Below are 26,596 nucleotides of genomic sequence, written 5' to 3' on the forward strand. Positions count from 1 at the left end.
CAAAGAATAACCTCACATGCCTCCCGTCCCACCCAAATTCTCAACTTATCTACATACTAATAATGTAGTGCCACAACCATTGGCGTCATTACTCATACCATCTCAGCAATTCCCTTAAGAGTTCCAGCTTGGTGTGCATCTGCACTTAAGGTAGCATCGCCCATCTTCGCCTTAATTATGTATGTGCCTTCTTTTCTTATTGCTATCTCTTAAATAACAGACACTATTTTGATCAAATCATTGCCCACTGGCTGCTAATGCCGTTAATTCTTTTGTGTCTTGATTCAAAGTTGCTGAAGGATCAAAATGATGTCTGCCCTTTTGGAAATGACAGAAAGAAAAGATGCCACACGTATAATTAATGCGACGATGGCCAATGATACCTTCAGTGCAGATGCACACCAAGCTCAAACTCTTATGGGAATTGGTAAGATCCTGTGGGTCTGAAAGAACAGATGCCGCATATAGAAACCCAATACTCCACTGACTGATGAATTACACAAAATTTCTCTTACGAATGAGTCTAGCGAATGAATTCGAAATATAGTCGGTGGACTAAAATGAAAGACCAAAATACGTACAAGACGCTAAGTACTTTGTTCGTATTGGTTTTAGTTTGATACTCATGAAACTGCCTTAAGCAAAATGAAAACGATTTCAGCTCATTCGATTCCAAACGGACCGTTAAAACTGACTGCAAGATCGTATATGGACTCAATGCAAAATTAGAGGAGATTAGCAAAAGAGTGATAGAACAAAAATCCAATAAAGAAAAGAGGAGAAAAATAAGGAAAGGGTAAGATGGGCAAGGAAACATTAATGAACAGAGGTAATTGCGAGGAATGAAAATAATCGCAGAAGAGGAATTTTGACATAGTAGGTAAATTGGCTCACTAACCCAATAAGATGCTGTAGGTGATAATGAACTGGATGAAGGAATTTGCGAAGCTGGTGAGAACGAGCCCCGCCACTACAAGGCAGCCTCCACTGAAAGCCACTTGACGTATACTGAATGTCTTCAGCAATGGCCCCGTGACAATGCCTGAAAAAAATGTACATAGTTGCATTTAGAAATTTATACGTAAGAGGCATACATTATTTCTCTTAAGGCGACCACAATCAGCAATTATGATGAAACCATCAAGAATTTTAATTGACATTCAACTTAGTTTTGTTGGTAATGTTTGTTTCATATATTTTCAGGGTTCAAACACAGAGATGCACAGAAGCGTCTCTATCATCATGGCATCAGACGGGATCAGAGGCCGCAGCGCGGAGATAGAGCCGGTCTGACTGTTCGCACTACAGAAAGCTATGACGTCAAGGGCGATTACCGTTAACCGATTACAACCTTGCTGTTGCTTGGACTTCGTGTGGACTTCTATCCCGACTTTTTGCAGTCGACATTTGTGGTTTATGGTTTTGGTTTCGTTACTTCTCTGAAATTATTCCTTTTGCTTACTGGTCATCGAGAAAATCGGGATACTTGTGCGCGATTGCCGCATAATAACTGCTCTCTCCATTTGTTTTCTTTAATTATTGTTCTGCCTGATCGGCTTATGACCTTCAAGTCCTCAGTCACTTTTAGTCAAGAGCTATACTAGTCTAAAACTATTCTATTTTTTAATTCATCAATTACAAATCGTTGGTGAAAGTAAGTGTCTTTAAAAACAATGTTTTTTTGTTGTAAAATAACTTTTAATCCTGCTGTTACTGATTTTGTTTTACTTAATTGTTCTACTTCGTGTTTCGGGATGTTGCCCATTCTCAAATGCATCTTTTCATGTATTATAGTATTTATGAAGGAATCGTTGATTTGCAGTGTTATCCCGTTACCTTTACTGTAACGTATAAACATTCTCAGTTTTGTAATTAATGATGCAATGGTTAGTAGCAGAGTTGGAAAAACTTTTGACTTTCTGTTTCCTTGTAATCTTCTTATGCAGAAACTCACACATGTTAAACATAGCTCACACAATTTACAGAGCACAGAGTACGCTACAAAGCAAACAAGCAGAATAAAAAAATAGGCATAAAGACGTTGTCTTGTTCGTTTTTAGGCCTCCTTTTTTGTACAAACGCAGTTTTACAAGTAATATACGTTATAAACTGATTTTTCGATTGTAATAAAAGACTTATCATCTCGTTTTATTTCAAAGCATCTTCAGGGTTCATTGTAACAACCTGTTTTCCTTACAAACCTGTTTCTCAAGATCGTAAACAGTTCTCATATTTAGCAGTAGTGATGTAAAATCACAGAAAAACATATTTTTGTAGAGACCGCAGAACAAATAAAATGAAATAACTGTGATCTAAATCAGACTTCTATTACAGTCGAAAAAGACCGTTTATAACCCATATTGCTTGCGATCACAAATACATTTTACTTACAGTCATCAGCTGCTGAGACAGATCGACCATAGAGTATGTACACAATTATTTAGGGCTGACTTTATTTTTCGTACCTCAATCATTATTTTCATTTATATTAATTGCAGATTAACTATCAAATACACCCTCTGTCCTACAGAATGGTATACAAACTTAGTGGACGATCTGTAGTTTGACTATTTGTGAAATATCTTTGTGGCCTGTACGTTTCGGTTTTTCAACTTGTACTCTACACAGAAAACGCTCCCGTACCCTCAGGAAGTAGTCACCCCCATTTTCTTTCGTGGTACTTAACTTTCAAACTTCTTTGACCTTGTAGGAAACATGTGACGCCATTCCATAGAAAAGTCCTTGCTTCCAGACAAAAAAGATACTCCTGCATGTTATCATCCCCTGTCCACAAATCTGATGAAACAGTTATTTATATGCATTCAGTGCCTTCGGCAGGTATCCGCCTATCTCTCTGTTCACTCGATCGCCCCATACAATTGTGATCCAATTTTTCCCATCATGACAAAGCGAAATATCTTGCGCATCGAGCCAACGGTCTGTGTCATTCCTGCCACCACAAATAAACTTACACACTTGCTGACTGCTCCTTGTTACTGGGTCGCAGGTGACAGTCTTCCACTGCACTGCACGCCTTTAGTTCTAGAATATCCTATTAGGAAACATCTTCTGCGAAAATTTTTCGTTTGATTCAATCATTACAAATTTTACGATGTTGGACAGTCTGCACACATTCTTCACCAACATCCCAGTGATAGCCCATTGGTTGTATGGAATCCAAAAATTCGCCAGCAAGGGTTGAAATTCGTTCTTAAGGCTTTGTATGAAGAAAATCACTTTAATTGAAGCTGAATTCTGAACAGCATAGATTTGTTAAAATATATATCTCATTGTAGCTTCTTGTATTTTGTAACCAAATATCGCTTGTAGTATGTATACACTGCAGACTCAGTTTCCAAAGTGAAAGAGCTTTCCAAAATAATTTCAATCGGTAAGACTAGCAGCAGTGCTTGAATCTTGTAAGACACTCACCAGAGAACTCCATGACAGCCATCATAGAGTTCAAGATGACGGCGGCACTGGTCGTATTGAGGCCCAGCGACAGCAGCTTGTCTCCAAACAGCAGGCTGAATGTGGATACGTGCGACTGGCCCGTCATCTGGCGTGTGACACAGAAAACAACTGAGAACGACGATGACGTCATGACGATGGTTAGAGAGATAAGAGTAGCCAGGCAAGGACTAGAAAAATGAAAATTGTGCGTGTAACAACCTGACCGGGACACAATGACCACTTGCCGCGGAGTTTACTGTCGCTTGCCTAGTACTCATTTTTTGATTGTAGCAGTGCTCTGGCATTATAGAAATTCAAACATAACTTACGACTTACTTTGCAGCAATATAAGTAAAATAAAAAATTAATTACCACTTTCTAATAATTTTATTTATATCCCGTTCCTTCAAATTTTATACCTCACTACCTATTCTGTTTCATAATTGTTTAGTTGAAAGTATACAGATATACGGTTACAAACAGTGGTAACTACACGGTTCTCAAAATTACTGCCTTGAATAATCAAGTGTATTAATACACAAAAGAAATGCTAAACGCGTTGCGGGCAATTTGCTTCTCGGTTATGGAAGATTAGGCGGTGGACTCCACATCCGCCTTCAGCCAGCTACTGTACGGTCAGAGGCGAATGGCATGCACTGTGTAGCCCCTCAGAGTGACCCTCCCAGCCCCCTCCTCTTTCCTGTTGTATTCGTGGATGATGCTTGGCAAAAAAGAATAACGTTACGTATAAATCCGGATGGTATTGATTTAAACGCTAATGATCAAAAAGAAGTAACGTATTTCTTGTTTTCGAACACTGTTTGTGGGAATTTTGTAAACATCTCTGCGATCCATAAGACCATTCTTGTAGCACTTCCCACTTAGTATGCTAACTAGTATGAGAGAAACTCACAGCTCCATTTCGAATATATTCTGTCTCTTCCGTGCATACAATTTGGAAAATGTTACAGAAAGTCGAAGAACATTTCAGAATTGACTGAACGGTGGTTATGAAAGCGATCTGTTTCGTGTTTGAATTATTCTATATTATGATTCTTCCAATAAAAACATTTAAGTGAACGTTCCACCTTAAACTGTTACTAGATACTTGAAGATTATGGCTGAGTCCAATAACTAATCAACGACCGCATAGTCAAACGACATATAGATTTTTTTTATCCTATGAAGACTATGACTGAGTCCAAAAACTGATCAAAGATCGAGTAATCAAACGAGATATTTTTTTTACCTATGTGCTCTGTGTATTTGCACCGAAAACTCTCTGGAAGTCAAGAAGCTTACCAGGATTAGCTTTGCATTCTTTCAGTTCTCGTAAATGTTTGAGACTTCTGAGAACAGGGAATATATGACCACATGATTCTGAAGTATTTTAGATCCAAATTTAAGTATAGCAGTGAGAAAAAATGAGCACTGAATCAAAGAGATGGGAGCTAATGAATGTTGATGTTGTTGTGGTTTTCAGTCCTGAGACTGGTTTGAAGCAGCTTTCCATGCGACTCTATCCCGTGCAAACTTCTTCATCTCCGAGTAACTACTGCAACCTACACACTTCTCAGTCTGTTTAGTGTATTCATTTCTTGCTCTCCCTCTACGATTTTTACCCTCCACACCTCCCTCCAATACTAAATAGGTGATCCCTTGATGCCTCAGAACGTGACCTACCTACCGGTCACTTCTTCTAGTCAAATTGTGCCACAAATTCCTTTTCTTCCCAATTACACTCCTGGAAATGGAAAAAAGAACACATTGACACGGGTGTGTCAGACCCACCATACTTGCTCCAGACACTGCGAGAGGGCTGTACAAGCAATGATCACACGCACGGAACAGCGGACACACCAGGAACCGCGGTGTTGGCCGTCGAATGGCGCTAGCTGCGCAGCATTTGTGCACCGCCGCCGTAGGTGTCAGCCTGTTTGCCGTGGCATACGGAGCTCCATCGCAATCTTTAACACTGGTAGCATGTCGCGACAGCGTGGACGTGAAGCGTATGTGCAGTTGACGGACTTTGAGCAAGGACGTATAGTGGGCATGCGGGAGGCCGGGTGGACGTACCGCCGAATTGCTCAACACGTGGGGCGTGAGGTCTCCACAGTACATCGATGTTGTCGCCAGTGGTCGGCGGAAGGTGCACGTGCCCGTCGACCTGGGACCGGACCACAGCGACGCACGGATGCACGCCAAGACCGTAGGATCCTACGCAATGCCGTAGGGGACCGCACCGCCACTTCCCAGCAAATTAGGGACACTGTTGCTCCTGGTTTTATCGGCGAGGACCATTCGCAACCGTCTCCATGAAGCTGGGCTACGGTCCCGCACACCGTTAGGCCGTCTTCCGCTCACGCCCCAACATCGTGCAGCCCGCCTCCAGTGGTGTCGCGACAGGCGTTAATGGAGGGACGAATGGAGACGTGTCGTCTTCAGCGATGAGATTCGCTTCTGCCTTGGTGCCAATGATGGGCGTATACGTGTTTGGCGCCGTGCAGGTTACCGCCACAATCAGGACTGCATACGACCGAGGCACACAGGGCCAACACCCGACATCATGGTGTGGGGAGCGATCTCCTACACTGGCCGTACACCTCTGGTGATCGTCGAGGGGACACTGAATAGTGCACGGTACATCCAAACCGTCATCGAACCCATCGTTCTACCATTCCTAGACCGGCAAGGGAACTTGCTGTTCCAACAGGACAATGCACGTCCGCATGTATCCCGTGCCACCCAACGTGCTCTAGAAGGTGTAAGTCAACTACCCTGGCCAGCAAGATCTCCGGATCTGTCCCCCATTGAGCATGTTTGGGACTGGATGAAGTGTCGTCTCACGCGGTCTGCACGTCCAGCACGAACGCTGGTCCAACTGAGGCGCCAGGTGGAAATGGCATGGCAAGCCGTTCCACAGGACTACATCCAACATCTCTACGATCGTCTCCATGGGAGAACAGCAGCCTGCATTGCTGCGAAAGGTGGATATACACTGTACTAGTGCCGACATTGTGCATGCTCAGTTGCCTGTGTCTATGTGCCTGTGGTTCTGTCAGTGTGATCATGTGATGTATCTGACCCCAGGAATGTGTCAATAAAGTTTCCCCTTCCTGGGACAATGAATTAACGGTGTTCTTATTTCAATTTCCAGGAGTGTATATTCAGTACCACTTCATTAGTTACGTGATCTACCCATCTAATATTCAGCATGATACTGTAGCATCACATATAGAAAGCTTCCACTCTCTTCTTCTCTAAACTACGAGGGTTGGAACAATAGTAGTGGCAAGTATTTATTTACAGCTCGTACAAAACAGATACTTGTTTCAAAGTTTTACTTACCTCCAAAGTAGTCATGAGCATTGTGTATAACATGTTACCATCAATGTGGAAGTCGTAGGATACTCTTAGCAGTGTCAATTGTGCTGACAGTTCGATCGGCGCTGTCTAGTGCCCGATGAATTTAGAGCAGTTCTGAAGCGAATTCAGTGAAGTGTTTCAATCAGTTTAGAAATCGAGTTGAACTTACGAGGGCTTAAGTCATTGGAGTGCAGTAGGTGGTATAACACTCAGCAGCCCCATCACCCAAACAAATCATTATCAGCTTGCATTGTACGTGATTGAGGATTGTCCTCCAAAATGATGGTGAGGTCCTGCAGAAAGTATAATCACTTCTGTCTCTAAGCTGTTCGTAGGTTGTGGTCCAAAACATGACCGTCATAGAGACAGAAGTGATAAAACTTCCTGCACTACCTGGCCATCATTCTGCAGGCCAATGCTCAAGCACGTACAGCGCAAGTTCTTACTGATTTGTTTGACTGATTGGGCTGCTAATTGCTATACCACCTACCACACTCCCCTGACTTAAGCCCCCGTGAGTTCAACTCGATTTCTAAACTGAAGGAACCACTTAACGGCATTTGCTTCAGAACTGCTACTAATTCACTGAGCAATAGACCGCGCCATTCCAACTGTCAACACAAGAGCATTCTACGACTTCTACATCGCAGTCAACGGGTTATACTCGATGCTGGTGACTACTTTGAAGGTCAGTAAAACTGAAACACTTATCTGTTTTGTAAGAGCTGTAAACAAGTAGTTGCCGCTATTAAAGTTCAAATCCTCGTATTTATCGTCATTGTTTCACTTCCATTCATGGCTACACTCCATATAAATACTTTCAGAAACTTCCTGACACTTAAGTCTATACTCAGTGTTAACAGATTTCCCTTCTTCAGAAACGCTTTCGTCGACTTTGTCAGTCTACATTTCATATCCTCTCTACTTCAACTACCATCAGTTATTTAGCTTCTCAAAAAACAAAACTCATCTAACACTTTAAGTGTCTCATTTTCTAACCGAAGTCCCTGAGATTCACCTGATTTAATTCGACTACACTCCATTATCCTCGTTTTGCTTTTGTTGATGTTCATCTTATATCCTCCTTTCAAGGCACTGTCCATCCCATTAAACTGTTCTTCCAAGTACTTTACAGTCTCTACCAGAATTACAATGCCATCAAAAAATCTCAAAGTTTTTATTTCTTCTTCCTGGATTAGAATTCGTACTCCAAATTTTTCTTTTGTTTCCTTTACTGCTTCCTCAACATACAGATTGAATAAGGCTGGGGATAGGCTACAACCCTGTCTCGCCCTCTTCCCAATCACTTTTTCCTTTCATACCTCGCGGCTCTTATAACTGTCGTCTGGTATCTGTACAAATTGCCAAATACCTTTCGCTCCCTGTATTGGATACCTGCCACCTTCAGAATTTGAAAGAGAGTATTCCAGCTAACATTGTCAAAAGCTTTCTCTAAGTCTACAAATGATGAAAACGTAGGTTTGCCTTTCCTTAATCTTTCTTTTAAGTTGAGTCACAAGGTCAGTATTGCCTCGCGTGTTACAATATTTCTACGAATTGTAAACTGGTATTGTCCAAGGTCGGTTTCTACCCATATTTCCATTCGTCTGTAAAGAATTCATGTTAGTATTCTGCTGCCGTGACTTATTAAAATGATAATTCGATATTTCTGACACCTTTCAACACCAGCTTAATTTGGTATTGGAATTACTACATTCTTCTTGAAGTCTGAGAGTATTTCGGTCCCACACATCTTGCTCACCAGATGGTAGAGTTTTGACAGGACTAGCTCTCCGCAGGCTAACAGTAGTTCTAATGGAACGTCGTCTGCTCCTGGGGCCTTGTTTCGACTTAGGTCTTTCAGAGCTCTATCAAATCCTTCACGCAGTATCATATCTCGCATTTCATCTTCATCTACGTCCTCATTCATTTCCGTAATATTACCCTCGAGTACATCGCCATTGTATCGCGCTCTACGTACTCCTTCCACCTTTCTGCTTTCCCTTCTTTGCTTAGAATTGGTTTTCCTTGTGAGATCTTGATATTCGTGCAGGTGGTTCTCTTGTGTCCAAAGGTCTCTCTAACTTTTCTGTGGGATATATCTATCTCACCCCTAGTGATATATGATTCTACATCCTGACATTTGTCCTCAAGCCATCCCTGCTTAGCCTTTTTGCACTTCCTGTCGATCTCATTTTTAAAACGTTTCTATTCCTTTTCGCCTGCTTCTTTTGCTGCATTTTTATATTTTCTCCTTCCATCTTTTAAATTGAGTATCTCTTCTGTTACCCAAGGATTTCTCCTAGCCTTCGTATTTTTACATATTGATCCTCTGCTGCCTTCACTATTTTATCTCTCAAAGCTACCCATTCTTCCCCCGTTCTTGTCAATCGTTCCCTACTGCTCCCTCTGAACTCTCTACAATCTCTGGTTCTTTCAGTTTATTCAAGTCCAATATCCTTAAATTCCCACCTTTTTGCAGTTTATTCACTTTTAATCTACAGTTCATTACCAATAAATTGTGGTGACAGTCCACATCTGCCTGTGGAAATGTCTTACAATTTAAAAACTGGTTCCTAAATCTCTCTCTTACCATTATATAATCTATCTGAAACCTTCCAGTGTATCCAAGCCTTTTCCACGTATACAACCTTCTTTCATGATTCCGAAACCAAGCGTCAGCTATGATTAAGATATGCTTTCGGCAAATTCTACCAGGCGGCTTCTTTTTTCATTCCTTACCTCAATTCCATATTCACCTACTACTTTTCCTTCTCTTCCTTTTCCTACTATCGAATTACTGTCCCCACAACTTTTAAATTTTTGTCTGCCTTCATTATCTGAATAATTTCTTTCATCGCATCATACATTTCTTTAACATCTTCATCATCTGTCGAGCTATTCGGCGTATGAACTTTTACCACTGTGGTAGTTGTGGGCTTCGTGTCTGTCTTGCCTACACTGCTGCGTTCACTGTGTTTTTCTTAGTAAGTTACCTGGGTTCCTATTTTTTGTTCATTATTAAACCTACTCCTCAATTACCCCTATTTGATTTCGTATGTATAACTCTGTATTCATCTGACCGGAAGTCTTGTTCCTCCTGCCACCTAACTCATTCCCACTATATCTAACTTTAACCTATCCATTTCCCTTTTTAAATTTTCTAACCTACCTGCCCAATTAAGGGATCTGAAATTCCACGATGTGATCGGTAGAAGGCTAGTTTTCTTTCTCCTGATAACGTCGCCCTCCTGAGTGGTCCCCGCCCAGAGATCCAAGTGGGGGATTATTTTACCTCTGGAACAATGTGCCCAAGAGAACGCCATCATCTTTTAACCATTCAGTGAAGTTGCATGCTGTCGGGAAATATTATGGTTGCAGCCACCCCTTTGCTCTCAGCCATTCGCAGTCCCAGCACAGCAAGGCCGTTTTAGTTTATTGTACAAGGCGAGATCAGTCAATCATCCTGGCTTTTGCCCCTGCAACTACTGAAAGGATGCTGCTCCTCTTCAGGAACCATACGTTTGTTTGGCCTCTCAACAGATATCCCTCCATTGTGGTTGCACCTACGATACCGCTATCTATATCGCTGAGGCACGGAAGCCCTCCCACCAACGGCAAAATCCATGGTTCAAGGGGGGAAGAGGTGGATATATGTGAACAATTTTGCAGACCAACTTTCAAAGCGAAAGTGTGAGGTGTTTGGCTGGCAGGCTACAGAAAATACTGGAAAGGAGAATGAAAAACATGAAGAACACACAGCAAGAAACAAACTTAACGGGGCCTAAGATCATTCATTGCACCAGACAACCCACAATTACAACGAAGTGGCACTGCTAGAAGAAACACGGGGACAGTGTGGCACTGCAGTGAAGTCGAACACCAAACGTGAACATGGGGCAGTAACAGTGGACGGAATGTAGGCGTCTGTCATAGGGTGGTTACAGAAACGGATTACGAAGATGCTACCAACTCCAGATGAACACCTACTTCCGGGAACAGTAAGACTGCGGATCCATCATCCTATAGCTGTGGTCTACAATATTAATTGAAGTTTGTTACCTTGACAAATCCGCTCCCGTAGCTAATGGTCAGCGCGACAGAACGTGAATCCTACGGGCCCTGGTTCAATTCCCGGCTGGGTCGGAGGTTTTATCCGCTCAGGGACATTGTGTTGTGTTGTCCTAATCATCATCATTTCATCCTCATTGACGCGCAAGTCGCCGACGTGGCATCAACTCGAAAGACTTGCAAGCGGGGAACGGTCTACCCGACGGAAGGCCCTAGTCACTCGGCTTTTTAATTTAAAAAATACTTGACAAATGTTGAATATGTTTAGAAATAGTCTCGAACAGTTGTATAGCTGAGGATGCTCTGGCAACAGCCTGCATAGTTGCCAGATTGTCGTTGTTGTTGCATGCTTCTGATTTCGTCAGTGACATCATCAGCGACTCAGAGAATAGTGCGAAATTCAAAATAGCTGAATTCTGCTACACGATTCCCTCCACTGCTACGATGTCACTGTCGAAGTAGGTGAGTTGTCCTAAATATAGTTTGATAAGAAACGAAAAAATCAGAGATGGTTCATTATTCTGCTGCTGCGAAATTCAAGGACAGTCTGTATGACGTCAAACTACAAGACGGCGATCCGAGATGGGGGACCAGGGGATATTACCACAGGCTCTATTATGCCGTAATTCAAGAAAGCTATCCAAGGTGATGACCTGAGAATATTAGCCCAGCCAGCATGGTTATCAGATTTCCCTGGTGCTGTGTCATTAGTGTCTGATGGCGGGCAGTGTGGCTACTGGGCCAGCCAGCATGGTTATCAGATTTCATATGTTCTAAGGTAGACCCTTGTCGTGACAGGAAATTAAAAAAGGAAAAATCATTTTCTCCACTCCTATGACGTTAAATTGCATTGCCTTAAAGCACTGTTACCACTGCTGGTATAGCCTTTTGTTATAAATACTTCAGCATACAGCCATTAACATTATGTAAATAATCTACAGCAACATGTTTTCGGAGTCACGTTTCCATCATCCGGCTGTCTAAATTAATCCTACATAAAATGCACATCACAAAGCCCTCACGATCAAAATATCAAAACAATAAAAATTAGATTTTATCCATACTGGATGAGAGGACGTGGTTATGAATGGCAATGCTAAAAAATATATCGGCTCAACCACCTGTTTATAGTGTACAACACTAAGATTAACACGTTTCGGTAGTCAAGCTTCCATCATCAGAATAATAAAAAGTAAAAGAACCTGTTAAAACTCGCCAAAATGGAACATGCACCAGGCACAATAAAACTGATAATAAAATTAAAACATCGTGGCTACTTCCCTTGTTGCAACCGTGTCTTTCAAGAGGCATCTCCACATAGTCGTCAAAATATAAAAAACTCTAAAATGGTGTCGCCTATGGCGTTCAACAACTTGTTTATAGTGTAAAACACTAAAATTGACGCGTTTCGGAAGTCAAGCTTCCATCATCAGAATAATAAAAAGTAAAAGAACCTGTTAAAACTCGCTAAAATGGAACATGCACCAGGCACAATAAAACTGATAATAAAATTAAAACATCGTGGCTACTTCCCTTGTTGAACACCATAGGCGACACCATTTTACAGTTTTTTTTATATTTTGACGGCTGTGTGGAGATCCACCTTGGAAGGCACGGCTGCAACAAGGAAGTAGCCACGATGTTTTAATTTTATTATCAGTTTTATTGTGCCTGGTGCATGTTCCATTTTAGCGAGTTTTAACAGGTTCTTTTACTTTTTATTATTCTGATGATGGAAGCTTGACTTCCAAAACGCATTAAATTTAGTGTTTTACACTATAAACAAGTGGTTGAGCTGATATATTTTTTAACATTAATAAAAATTAGGTTCCACTAGATTGTCTTAATCCTCTTTCGCATATTACCCCACGTCCTCCAAAGCGCTGCTTCCATAAGGCGGTACACGCTGGTCTCATTAGCTACCTGTCCGTGTACCACTAGTTCAGAAACATACGTACTTGTGAAAATGAGTGGAATATGAGAGGCTGGCACGAACAAAGTTTTTTCTGCATCCGGGAAATTAGGCTCAAGTAACTTTCAGCTATGATATATCAAATGCAAATATCTTCCGTTCTAAGAAATTTCTGGACATTATTGACGAAAGTAAACTAAGGCCAGCTAACTGCATAAATCCACAGCTTATGGGATGAGCTTAAGGCATAATCAATGCTTTTTATTTCTTCCGATATGATATCTGACCAGGTGACAGCTGTTGCGTCGCATGTTAGTGCAACTGGTATATGGAATCAGCTTGAGGTATTTCACGAAAGGTGATATGCAGTAAGCACAATTACATTGGAAGAATAGTTGTTTATTTATAAAATGTTGCGCTATGACACTCTTGCCGAGTATACCAGCAATCCTGAAGCTTTAGCACAGTGTTTTGAAGACGATGATGAGCTACTGGAGGTACATATAATGCAGAATTTTTCATTGGAATTCCGGCGGAATGTAGTTCGATTGTTACGACTTGCGACTAGTATGTCGAAAGCAGATCAACGTGGATAGGTTAGCAGCATGGTGATTAGAGCAAGAGCATCGCTTGTCGTAGACTGAAGAAACGGCAAGAGCATTCGCTGCCGAAAATGGTAAAAAGTCAATGTCCACAAAGTAATTTATTCAAATGTTCTGCGAACAGGGGAATACTGTGTGCTATTACTGTCAGAGAAAGGTCATTATAAAACTAAGTGCAGCGAATGACTATTTAAATTCTCACGACAGAAAAAAGGAAACTAAACATAAAGCTGCAAATGGAAAATTTCGAACACTTTTGCTACTAACTTTAATAATGTTTACCCTGCTGGTAGTGCTGCATCAAAACGAATGACCTCATATAATGATTGTATTTTAATATTTAAATCATTATTGACTGTAACTACACTAACGATGAACATTGCTAACGTACTTTGATGACAATTCTATCTCTCGCAGACAACTGCAACTCTAATCATTTATATACCTTCCGATGGTATGTACGTGTACGAAGTTGAATGACATCCGACCATATGTTCTTGGTGAGTTTTTTTTTGCGAGGAGATGTACTCGTTTCTTGGAAATGTATTCTCCTCGCCTCTTCTCAATACATGTGTGTATCTTGGTCCATATGGTTTTCAGCGTTTCTGTATGTTGCTTGGGGATTCATTTTCTGTCAGTGATATATAATAGGTTGTTCCTTAGTGTTCTGTAAAACGATTTGACGTCTTTCGCAGATACAATATGAGTGCTGATAAACTTAAAAGTAGCACCGGAAATCGTACAAACACAATGGAAAACGAACGTAAATGGCTGAAGGAAACACATTTAGGTATAATTGAACTCACGAATGTTCCACTACACCACGACAGCACTGAATGAGGAAGCAGATTTTAGCCCATATCCCAGTGGATTGCCTAACGGAATGCTAAAGGCTGGGTCCCTATATCAGTGGACTGTCTAACGGAATGCTAGAGGCAACATCGAAACAAGTTCTCCAAAAACAGTTACCTGATTATAATGGTTAACACATCTACGCTAATGTCTCGTTCCTGAATTCACCCATAGTAAGATACATCACCTAGCGATGTACACAGAACTTTCAGTATGGTATATGTGGGATATATATATATATATATATATATATATATATATATATATATATATATATGTGTGTGTGTGTGTGTGTGTGTGTGTGTGTATGTGTGTGTGTGTGTGTGTGTGTGTGTGTGTGTGTGTGTTTGTGTGTTTGTACGTACATAACATGGTGCTATTTTGGTATTAGTGGACATAGAGATCTCTTACACAGAACTTTTTGCAGTCCCCGTCATGCACTCTTAAAGTAAACCTCGTTAGCTTAAAAGATCTTAGACAGATGCGGCACATTGTCTTTCAACTTACGTTGCCGATGGCTGCCGCTAACACGATTATCCAGCCCCACCCTCCGTCGGGTGGGACTAGCTCGTAGTCCACAGTCCCTGCTCCCTTCATTACTGCATCTGAAAAATAGAACATAAATAATTGCGTGAAATTAAATGTTTCCCTGATACATTTAAGTCTCTTTTTTATTGTCTACGATAATGATAGAAACAGACGAAACAAATTGAAATTTGTGCTGCTGCCGGGACTCGAACCCGGATTTTCTTGGTCGGTAGGCAGAAATGCTCACCATTACACCACCGTCCGTGCAATGCTTGCTCATAAACACACGTACTTGTGAAAATGAGTGCAATTTGAGGAGCTGGCATGAACGAAGTTTTTTCGGCATCCTGAAATTCGGGTGAATTAACTTTCAGTTATGATATATCAATTGGAAATTTGAAGTGTGTGTTGGGGGAGTGCTCTCAGCTTCGGTAGTTCGTGCAGCAATGTTGGCGATCGTACTGCGGTGTGTAATGGTTAGCATTTCTGCCTAGTAAGCAAGAAGACCCGGGATCGCGTCTCAGCCGCAACACGAATTTTAATTCATTTTGTCTCCTTCGATCATTAATTACATGAAAATCCCATCCTATCATTGGCAAGTTTGATGAACTTCCTAAAGAAGGCCACATGTACATTAGCTCCAAGTATGTGTTTTGTGATATATTTGTTGTATCTTTATTTATAACCTGCTAATCATTACGAAATATGCTCGGATAGACAAAGCCGTTAAGGTGAGCACTAGCGACAAGCTTGAAATCTGGATTCAAGTCTCCGTCCGATACAAATTTTCATTTGTTCAACAGCTGACTTTATCGTTGATATTACATATACTCTGGAACCAACTGCAGATTAGAACTGTAACATCTGTCTAACTGTATGTTATCTTGATGCCTCTTCTCTGCCAGATATATCGACTCTTAGACAATGTGTCTAATAGTGTATTTTATGACGACAGTATGCCATCTTAGGAAATTTATAACACTTAAAACAATTGACAACGGCACTTTGAAGTCGACATCATGATTGTGTAAGTCATCCTGACTGAAATGATGGAAACCTAATGACTGTTCGCGACTGTACTCTCTCTGTGTCTATCTCTCTCTCTATTTGAGGTAGAAGCTAGTTAGGGAAGGGGTTGTAGGAAGTTGGATGAGGATCTAATAGCTGTCACAGAATGGGTAACAAGTTCTAGGAATTCCGATGATCAGATTTTTTATTTGAAGATTATGTGGAACGGTTCATGGAAGAGTTTGAGGAAAGGCCTTTGTGCGGTATCATTACGATGTTCACTAGTTGGACTGTTCTTCTTATTTCTTTTTCTGATAATATCAGTTGTGTAGTGGTTTGTTGTGTACACTTAGTCATTCAAAAGCGTCTTCTTTCGTGCTTTGGTTTTTCGTATACGATAATTTTCTTGCAAGTTGAAAGGTGTTTCTTGTGGTGATTTCATGCCTTCTTCTCTAGAAGTAGGCTTATGATTATATTCTCTAAGTTGCTGTGAAAATGTGGAGTTGTTTGTCCGATACTTGTAGGCTCTCTTGTGTTCTTTGTATCTGGTATCGAATGTATGAGTTTGTCCAACGTAACTGCCATCACAAAATAAATAGTTTCTCGTCCAACACTGAACTCAGCAGCAATGGCTTTCTGCGAAGAACCTCGATTCAACTTACCTAAAATTTCGAGTTTCTGAAGTCTAGTGTGGTGTCACCGCCATACACCACATTTGCTAGGTGGTAGCCTTTAAATCGGCCGCGGTCTGTTAGTATACGTCGGACCCGCGTGTCGCCACTATCAGTGATTGCAGACCGAGCGCCGCCACACGGCAGGTCTAGAGAGACTTCCTAGCACTCGCCCCAGTTGTACATCCGACTTTGCTAGCGATTGTTCACTGACAAACTACGCTCTCATTTGCCGAGACGATAGTTAGCACAGCCTTCAGCTACGTTATTTGCTACGACCTAACAAGACGCCATTATCAGTTACTAGTGATATTGTAAATCATGTACCGTCAAGAGCAACGTTCATCATTAATGGATTAAAGTTAAGTATTCCACCAGCTACGTCCGTTGTTTCTAAATTCTAATTTCCTTGTCCTGTTCCAGACCTCACGCCAGCCTGCGTGAGATAAATCACGTGCCTTTCGGCCTCCTCTAGAAACACGGTGTTGGCTCTCCTGCCAACCACAACGTTGGCGAAGAGGCAAAACCGCGTTCTTCTCTAAATGTGCCATGGATTACTTGTGTAATGGCTTCGCCACAATCTCCAGATGTACTGTCCGAATTTTATCGCTTATAGAATCAGTAGGCGCAGACCTTACTGGATGCCATTGGACAGCTCGTCAGAGTGCCAACGTGCAATGCAAAACGATGCGGCAGCCGCCGCTCCACCGCTAACGCAGCCACAACACGCTGTTGCACCCAATTTTTCGACCTTTTGATGCCGCACTGGAAAGCTGGACGGAGTGATTTCGCCAATTTTTGTTCCACCTCGCCGCCTACAGAATTCAAGGTAACGAGTAGCAGCCTTTTCTCCTTTCATCCATCGGGGTAAAAACGTACTGTGTGATAGTCAAATTATTTCCCCGACGCGACGTAGCAAATCTGCCCTACGAAGAAATTTTGTCTGCATTACATGCATATTTCAAAGAATCAGTCAATGTAGTTGCCAAACGGTATACCCTCTTTCGTACAAAACGTACGGCAGGTCAGACTAATCGGGAGTGGATTGCAATCTTGCAAGGCCTTACTAGGGATTGTGCTTTTGGGTGTCAATGTGGACTCCCTTATGCAGATACTATGGTTCGTGATGCAATTGCACAGAACGTTTCTGATGTTCGTATAAGGGAACAGGTTTTGAAAATAGTAAATCCCTCCCTTCAACCAATGATGGAAATATTGAATCAGCAGGACACACTTGACTTTGCTCAGGAATCATTTGAAACTTCGCCAGCAGTGTGTCAGGTTCACCGGCCCGCCGGGCGAGCTGCACGGAACAGTAAACAGCCCTCGCGCCCGGCCGCGCCGCTGCCGCCAGGCTCTCAGCCACGTGTGCAGCTCCGGCAAGCCAATGCAGTGATCCAATCATGCCCGCGGTGTGCTACTAAACATTCGCGTGAGAATTGCCCGTCACGCCAAGCTATTTGCTTTTATTGTAATAAATAATGTCATGTTCAGAGTGTTTGCCAGAAAAAGCTCAGATCGGAAGGTCAACACCGTTCCAGGCCCTTTGCTTCGCGCCGGAATCGGAATCGAACCGAGGATATTCAGGCTCGCAATACTTCGCCCATGGAAATTCATGTAGTTCATTCCACTTCGCGCAGTGCCACTCTCTCTAACAGTGACTGGGTTCGTCCCAAAAATAGTGTGCGTCGACATCGCCGGAACTCCCGTCAAGTCGCAAGTGATTATGTACCAGTGTCAGTTCACGTTGCACGACACAGTCGCTCTTGTCGTCAGCAGGACAATAAACGTTTTGTAGACTTGGACATTAACGGCAAAGTGATACCATTCCAGCTCTATACAGGAGCTAGAGTTTCACTGATCAATCACGACACTTAAAACCTGCTGGGCACACCTCCGTTGCGTGCCACAAATGTTAATTTAACTAGTTATTCAGGTCAAGATATCCCTGTGTTAGGACAGTGCAGCCTTCTTGCAACATACAAAGAACAAACAAAACTTGTGTCATTTTACGTCCTTCGTTCTTCTTCTGCAGTGAACTTGTTTGGTTTCGATTTATTTCAGTTGTTTAACTTGTCTATAGTAAATCAGGTCCTATCAGTGAACCAGACGGTACCTTCAGACAGTGTTTCTCGTCTATGTGAAGAATTTGCAGACATTTTTGCACCGGGCCTCGGTTGCGCTAATAACTATAAAACACATTTGGAACTGAAAGTAAACGCACAACTCAAATTTTCCCCACACATTGGGTGATGAGGTCGCCAAAACATTACACGATTTGGAATCACAGGGCGTAATCGAACGTGTGCAGGCTTCTCTCTGGGCATCACCCTTAGTAATTTTACCAAAATCTTCCGGAAAATTGAGACTTTGTGTGGACTTCAAGGCAACAGTGAATCCACAAATAATGGTTGCAACTTTTCCTTTACCCCGCCCGGAAGATCTTTTTGACAAACTCTGCCCGGGTAAATATTTTCCGAAGTTGGACCTAGCAGATGCGTACTTGCAAATACCGGTGGACGAAGAAGCCCAGCGCGTTTTGGTGGTCAACACGCATCTTGGGTTGTATCAATTCAAACGACTGCCATTCGGGTGTGCATCCGTCCCTGCATTGTTTCAACAATATCTGCAAACTGTTTGTGCGTCGGTCCCTATTGCAGCGAATTATCTGGACGATATTGTGTTCCGGGAAGACGGAAGAAAAACATTATTTCAGGTCTTCCGACAAAATGGTCTTCTCTTGCGGAAGAACAAATGTGTGTTTTTTGCTCGGGACTTGCCATACTTGGGACATGTACTGAATGCCCAAGGCATTCATCCCAGTCCACGCACCTTCGTGCCATATAAGACTTGCCTTCGCCGCAGAATTTGAAGCAGCTACAGAGTGTGCTGGGAAAAATTACGTATTATAACAGATATGTGCCACATGTCTCTTCCATTTCAGCTCCGCTTCATCGCTTACTCCGTAAAGGTGTTCCGTTCGTCTGGACGACGGAATGCGAAGGCGACTTTCGCCAGCTGAAATCGGCGTTATTTTCCAATACTTGCCTTATGCCATTCGATCCCCAGAAGCCCCTCTCGTTGATGGTGGATGCATCGGATTTCGGGATCGGTGCTGTGCTTGCGCACAAAGATGGACCGCACGATCGCCCTATTGCCTTTGCGTCCTAATTGCTCTCGTCTGCTCAAAGAAATTATTCGCAGATCGAGAAAGAAGCATTGGCTCTCGTATTTGGTGTTACAAAGTTTCATGATTTCTTGTATGGTCGTCACTTTACCATAATCACAGACCACGAACCTTTGACATCACATTTTCATCCGACCAAGCTGTACCTCCACGTACGGCGCAGAAATTCATTCGCCGGTCTATTTTCCTCTCGTAGTACCGCTACGATATCTTGTATCGGTCCACTGCTAAGGATGGAAACGCCGATGCGTTGTCCCGCTTGCCTGTTGCTGAGGATAGGGCATTCGATTCCTCCCCACTTGCTTGCATGTTCATTGATGCGGAAACCGATGAGGTGGTCGAATCGTTTCCGATTGATTTTCGTCGTGTAGCTACAGCCACAGCTGCCGACCCTGTCCTTGCTCCCGTTCTGCGTTTTGTTGCTACGCAATGGCCCTTGTCAAAGTCACGGATCGGGGATCCGTTGGTTCGCCGATTTTTTTGCTCACAAGAAGAGACTTTTTGTACGACGTGGTGTTTTGCTGTTGCGTTCTGATAATGATCACTCTAGGGTCGTGATGCCACGTTCGCTACAGTCCTCTGTCTTACAGCTTCTCCACCAAGGACATTGGGGTATAGTGAGAACGAAGCAACTTGCTCGTCAGCACTGTACTTGGTTGGGAATCGAAGCCGCGATTACGATTATGTGCTCTTCTTGCATGGCGAGGCGAACAACAATCAGCACCATCGCGGAAATCCTTTGCATGGCCAAAAGCCACTTCCCCTTGGCAACGCTTACAAATCGATTTTGCTGGTCCATTCTGGAATGCTCGATGCTTGGTTGTGGTAGATTCATTCAGTAATTGTCCTTTTGTTGTCCGTATGTCTTCCACGACGTCATCCGCCACCATCCAAGCGTTATCCGCTTTTACATTGAAGGTCTTCCACAGACTATTGTTTCCGACAATGGCCCACAATTCATGTCCGCCGAATTTCAGTCATTCTGCAAGGCCAGTGGTATTCAACATCTTACGTCCGCGCCGTTTTCGCCACTGTCAAACGGTGCCGCTGAACGATTGGTCAGGACTTTCAAGTCACAGATGTTGAAAGTTGAAAGAGTCGTATTCTCGGGGGGGGGGGGGGGGGGGGCGTTTTTGCTCTTTTTGTTCTCGTATCGCTCTCAGCCCCGAGAAGGTCGCTCGCCGGCTGAGTTGCTCCACGGTCGCCCTCATTGAACCTTGATGTCTTTGCTACGTCCGCCGCATCAGGTTCCTGTGCAGAGGCAGACACCTGCTTTTGCTCCAGGCGATGTTGTCTACTATCGCCACTATCGAGGTTCACGGCGTTGGCTCGAGTGGCGCATTCTTGGCTGCCTCGGCAGCGCTATGTATCTGGTTTTGGGGGCCTCTGGTGAGGTGTGTCGGCATATCATTCAGCTGCGCCTCTGTGGTCGCACGGGATCTGCCGCTCGCCGTCTGCTTTCAGCGACGGTGCCGTCCGGTCAACGCCCCGGGGACCTATCTACTGGCTGGCGTCAGCCCCAGGTGTTACCGACGCTGCCTTCCATTTTGCCCCATGGCGACGCGCCGCCGCCACCTCCGCCGCCGCGTCTTCTCCCGCCGGCGACGCCCGCAGTGGACGCGTCGCTGCAACTGCCGGGCGCCTCCCTGGGTCCCGCACCGCTGATCGCTTCCCAGGACCAGCTGTTCGCCAACATGGAACTCTTGCCCGCTCCGGACCATATGTCGTCTTCGCCCGTCGGGTGCCCCGGCCTGATGGAGGTCGACCCTTCGGCCCCTCCTGTCTCTCTACGGGCGCATACACCGCATGTTGGCGTGCACCCCGGAGCAGGTTTTCAGGCGTTTCCTAGCTCCCCGCGATCCGAATGGCAGGGTGCGGGTGGCACAGCCTCGCCTGTTATTAGGCTCCGCACCTCGTCGCATACGTCAACATGGGTCCCTCCCCACGGCGGGCGGATACCTTATGACACAACCGTACGCCGATTTGCGGGGGAGGAATGTGGTGTCACCGCCAGACACCACACTTGCTAGGTGGTAGCCTTTAAATCGGCCGCGGTCCGTTAGTATACGTCGGACCCGTGTGTCGCCACTATCAGTGATTGCAGACCGAGCGCCGCCTCACGGCAGGTCTAGAGAGACTTCCTAGCACTCGCCCCAGTTGTACAGCCGACTTTGCTAGCGATGGTTCACTGACTAAATACGCTCTCATTTGCCGAGACGATAGTTAGCATAGCCTTCAGCTACGTTATTTGCTACGACCTAGCAAGGCGCCATTATCAGTTACTATTGATATTGTAAACCATGTGTCGTCAAGAGCGACGTTGGTCATTAATGGATTAAAGTTAAGTATTCCACCAGCTACGTCCGTTGTTCTCAATTCTAATTCCCTTGTCATGTTCCAGACCTCCCGCAGCCTGCGTGAGCTAAATCGCGTGCCCTTTGGCCTCCTCTAGTAACACGGTGTTGGCTCTCCTGCCAACCACAACATCTACCGTAACGTGTTTCCTTTTGGAAGATATGATTCCTAAGTCTAAAAACAGCTACAATTTCAAATACAGTATATAAAGCATTGTTTAACTAAGCATTGCAACGCACGATAATTAATTTTGCACGTGTTTTTGGATGTGCGCCGGAATACCGAGAGGCCGGACTACTGCAGCCCCGATTAGCGAGAGTCTAGTGTATACAGGAGGGAAAGTACAGGGCGGCTCCTTCATTTATATGAAGCCAAGCGTTGCACATGACGCCATATTAAAATGATAGGTGCCTGCCGCTATGTCTCTAAAAGGCCATTCTTACGAAGCAGAACTAATCTCACAGACTAAATGAAAACTTTTACGAAAGAAAACGCTAGTGAAACGAAAGGTGATAAATATTTAGTCAATAATTATCAAATGAGCTTTTAAATTAATTACTGTTCACATGTGCAAGTTGTGAACTGCCGCTAATTCAAGCTACAGATGATAATGAGACTACTTTATTTTGTAAATATAGTTTCCTTCCTTGCAGCAGTCATATTTTACTCCTTAATTTTTCTTTTCTGGGACTGAGAACTAATAAATAAGCTTCACTTCCAACAGAAACAGCTTTTATAGAACAGTCTCTAAGAGCTTCAATGTTTGCATCAGGGGTGGAATTTTCACTATTTTTTTCAACACGAAAGTAACGCGTATGCATTGCTTTACATAAGCCAGTACGCTAATTAAAAATTGCTCAAAAATTTGAACAACCTAGATCGCATAAAATATGTATTTATTTAAGACCACAGGTTTCGATAGACTTTGCTGTCGAAACCGGTTGTCGTCAATAAATAATTATTTTACAAAATGTAGGCTGTTCAATGCTTGTAGCAAAAGAGACCGCTCTTTGATTACGCTCAGAATCAGAAAATTCAATGATTAAAATTTAATTTAGAGAAATGTTTTCAATACGTCTCAGACCTTTAAGTTCATATTACGTAATATGAATCATATTCGTTCAATAACTGACTCGCATTCGAGAGGACGACGGTTCAATCCCGCTTCAGGCCATCCTGTTTTAGGTTTTCCGTGATTTCCCTAAATCACTCCAGGCAAATGCCGGGATGGTTCCTTTGAAAGGGCACTGCCGACGTCCTTCCCAGTCCTTCCCTAAAATCCGATAAGACCTTTGACCTAGCTGTCTGATCTCCTCCCCCAAGCAACCCAACCCAACCCAACCCAACCTAATAAATGACGATTGATAAGTATCGTATCGAAACTTTTGTCCAACTCTACCCTGAAAATAAGAAGTGGTCACCTTTTCCCTCATGTAACGGTTGGTGTAAAATGTCTTCTTCATCATCATTTTCTTCCAGCAATAATTACTACAATAATTCGCTATCACTAGTTTGATCCCTTCCACGAATTATTTACAACTGACAAGGGGAGCGCACCTACTCGTCCGTACTGTTTTCCTCTGTATTTAGCATTTAGGAAAAACAGCATTTTTGTCGCTCACCGGGCGCGGCATGACGCATTTATGCGAGCGTGTTTTCTAGGCAGCGGGTGGCTCAGCGGGAAGAGTGCGGAAAGGGAATCCGGGACGCGTAGGGTCGATACTCTACGCAGAGACTACTTCCATCTTTTATTTTTAATTTTCATATTACTTACATTGAACATTAACGGAACTAATGATCAATATATTATATTTATCAATATTTTCACAAAAGTCATGAAAAGGAAAGGCGAAGACACATCGTCAAAATCTGGGAAACTTAGAATAGCGCTACACAAAAAATGTTTGACTGATATGTTGAAGCGAAAGGAAAAAAATGGAAAAGCGAATGGAAAAACTAGTAGAAGTCGACCTTGGGGAAGATCAGCTTGGATTCCGTAGAAATACTGGAACACGTGAGGCAATACTGACACTACGACTTATCTTAGAAGAAAGATTAAGGAAAGGCAAACCTACGTTTCTAGCATTTGTAAACTTAGAGAAAGATTTTGACAACGTTGATTGGAATACTCTCTTTCAAATTCTGAAGGTGGCAGTGGCAAAATACAGGGTGCGAAAGGCTATTTACAATTTGTGCAGAAACCAGATGGCAGTTATAAGAGTCGAGGGGCACGAAAGGGGAGCAGTGGTTGGGAAGGGAGTGAGACAGGGCTGTAGCCTCTCCCCGATGTTATCCATTCTGTATATTGAGCAAAGCAGTAAAGGAAACAAAAGAAAATTTCGGAGTCGGTATTAAGATCCATGGAGAAGAAATAAAAACTTTGAGGTTAGCCGATGACATTGTAATTTTGTCAGAGACAGCAAAGGACTTGGGGGAGCAGTTAAACGGAATGGACAGAGTCTTGAAAGGAGGATATAAGATAAACATCAACAAAAGCAAAACTAGGATAATGGAATGTGATCGAATTAAGTCAGGTGATGCTGAGGTAATTAGATTAAGAAATGAAAAGTAGTAAAGGAGTTTTGCTATGTGGGGAGCAAAATAACTGATGATGGTCGAAGTAGGGAAGATATAAAATGTAGACTGGCAAAGGTAAGGATAGCGTTTCTGAAGAAGAGAAATTTGTTAACATCGAGTATAGATTTAAGTGTCAGGAAATCCTTTCTGAAAGTATCTGCATGGAGTGTAGCCATGTATGGAAGTGAAACGTGGGCGAGAAATTGTTTGGACAAGAAAAGCTTTCCAAATGTGTTGCTACAGGAGAATGCTGAAGATTAAATGGGTAGATCACGTAACTAATGAGGAGGTATTGAATAGAACTGGAGAGAGGAGAAATCTGTGTCACAACTTGACTAGAAGAAGGGATCGGTTGGTAGGGCATATTCTGAGGCATCAAGGGATCACCAATTTAGTATTGTAGGGCAGCGTGGCGGGTAAAAATCGTAGAGGGAGACCAAGAGATGAATACACTAAACAGATTCAGCAGGGTGTAGGTTGCAGTAGGTACTGGGAGATGAAGAAGCTTGCACAGGATAGAGTAGCATGGAGAGCTGCAACAAACCAGTCTCTGGACTGAAGACCACAACAACAGCAACATGAGAAGTAGAATACTAGGGCGACTTGAGGTTGGTCAGACACAGCAGCTCGCAGAATGGGCCCACTGAGTGCCTCAAAGTGTGATTTCAAGATCATGGGAACGATTCCAGCAGACACGCAACCTGTCCAGGCGCTACAATACGGGACGTCCACACTGTAGAACACCACAAGAAGACCGATATCACACCATCACTGTCCGCAGATGGCGACGAAGTACTACAGGTAGCTTTGTTCAGGACCTTACCGCAGCCACTGGAAAGTGGTTCAAGTGGCTCTGAGCACTATGGGACTTAACGTCTGAGGTCATCAGTCCCCTGGATCTTAGAATTACTTAAACCTGACTACCTAAAGACATCACACACATCCATGCCTGAGGCAGGATTCGGACCTGCGACCGTAGCGGTCGCGCGGTTCCAGACTGTAGTGCCTAGAACCACTCTGCCACCCCGTCCGGCAGCCACTGGAAAAGTTGTCTCCAGACACACAGTATACGGTCAACTGAACAAACATGGTTTCCTCACCCAGAAACCTGCAAGGTGCATTCCACTGACCCCTGGTCGCCGGAGAGCTCGTAAAGAACACAGTACATGGTCATTTTAACATTGGTCCCACGCTATGTTCACGGACGAGTCCAAGTTTAGTCTGAACAGCGATTTTCATCTGGCATGAACCAGGAAACAGATACCAACCCCTTAATGTCCTTGAAAGGGAACTGTATGGAGGTCGTGGTTTGATAGTGTGGGGTTAGATTATGATTGGTGCACGTACAACCCTGCATGTCTTTGATAGAGGAACTGTAGAAGGTAAGGTGTATTGGGATGTCATTTTGCACCACTTTGTCCGCCTTTTCAGGGGTGCAGTGGGTCCACTGGGCTGCCATCGTGGAGGACTACCTTGAAACAGAAGTTATCGGGCGAATAGAGTGGCGTGCCTGTTGTCTAGACCTAAACCCCATCGAGCACGTCTGGGATGCTGCGTGTCTTCAAACCCCAACGACACTTTAGGAGATCCGACAGGCACTGGTGCAAGAATGGGAGGCTATACCCCAGCAGCTGCTTGACCACCTGATCCAGAGTATGCCAACCCGTCGTGCGGCCTGTGTGCGTGTGCATGGTGATCATATCCCATATTGATGTCGGGGTACATGCGCAGGAAACAGCGTTTTGTAGCACATGTCTTTCCGGACGGTTTTCTTAGGTTATCACCAATACCGTGGACTTACAGATCTGCGTCGGGTGTGTTCCCTATGTGCCTCTACTCTTAGCGCTAGTTTTGTGTAGTTCCACGTTGTGTGGCACCACATTCTGCAATCATCCTTAATTTATGAGCATGAGTGTAGATGCGGATCAACCGTGAATCAGTCTCCAGACCAAATCGGGACTCCTCTGTGAAAAGAACATTGCCCCACTGTTTGACCTTCCTGGTGGTATGTTAA

General features: G+C 43.5%; 1 protein-coding gene across 1 annotated transcript in view; it reads right to left on the reverse strand.

Annotated features, from left to right (window-relative positions):
• Positions 1-26,596, reverse strand: part of LOC126272851 (monocarboxylate transporter 2-like) — a 76,432-nt gene that overhangs the window by 42,079 nt on the left and 7,757 nt on the right. Inside the window, exons 2-4 of the mRNA XM_049976063.1 lie at positions 14,764-14,861; positions 3,433-3,559; positions 899-1,042 (exon numbers count right to left, since the gene is read on the reverse strand). Coding sequence (XP_049832020.1) covers positions 899-1,042; positions 3,433-3,559; positions 14,764-14,853 — 361 coding nt within the window. The 5' untranslated portion in view covers positions 14,854-14,861. The remainder of the gene's footprint in view (positions 1-898; positions 1,043-3,432; positions 3,560-14,763; positions 14,862-26,596) is intronic.

This window comes from Schistocerca gregaria, chromosome 5, assembly GCF_023897955.1.
Source record: "Schistocerca gregaria isolate iqSchGreg1 chromosome 5, iqSchGreg1.2, whole genome shotgun sequence".
In the NCBI taxonomy this organism is placed as follows: domain Eukaryota; kingdom Metazoa; phylum Arthropoda; class Insecta; order Orthoptera; family Acrididae; genus Schistocerca; species Schistocerca gregaria.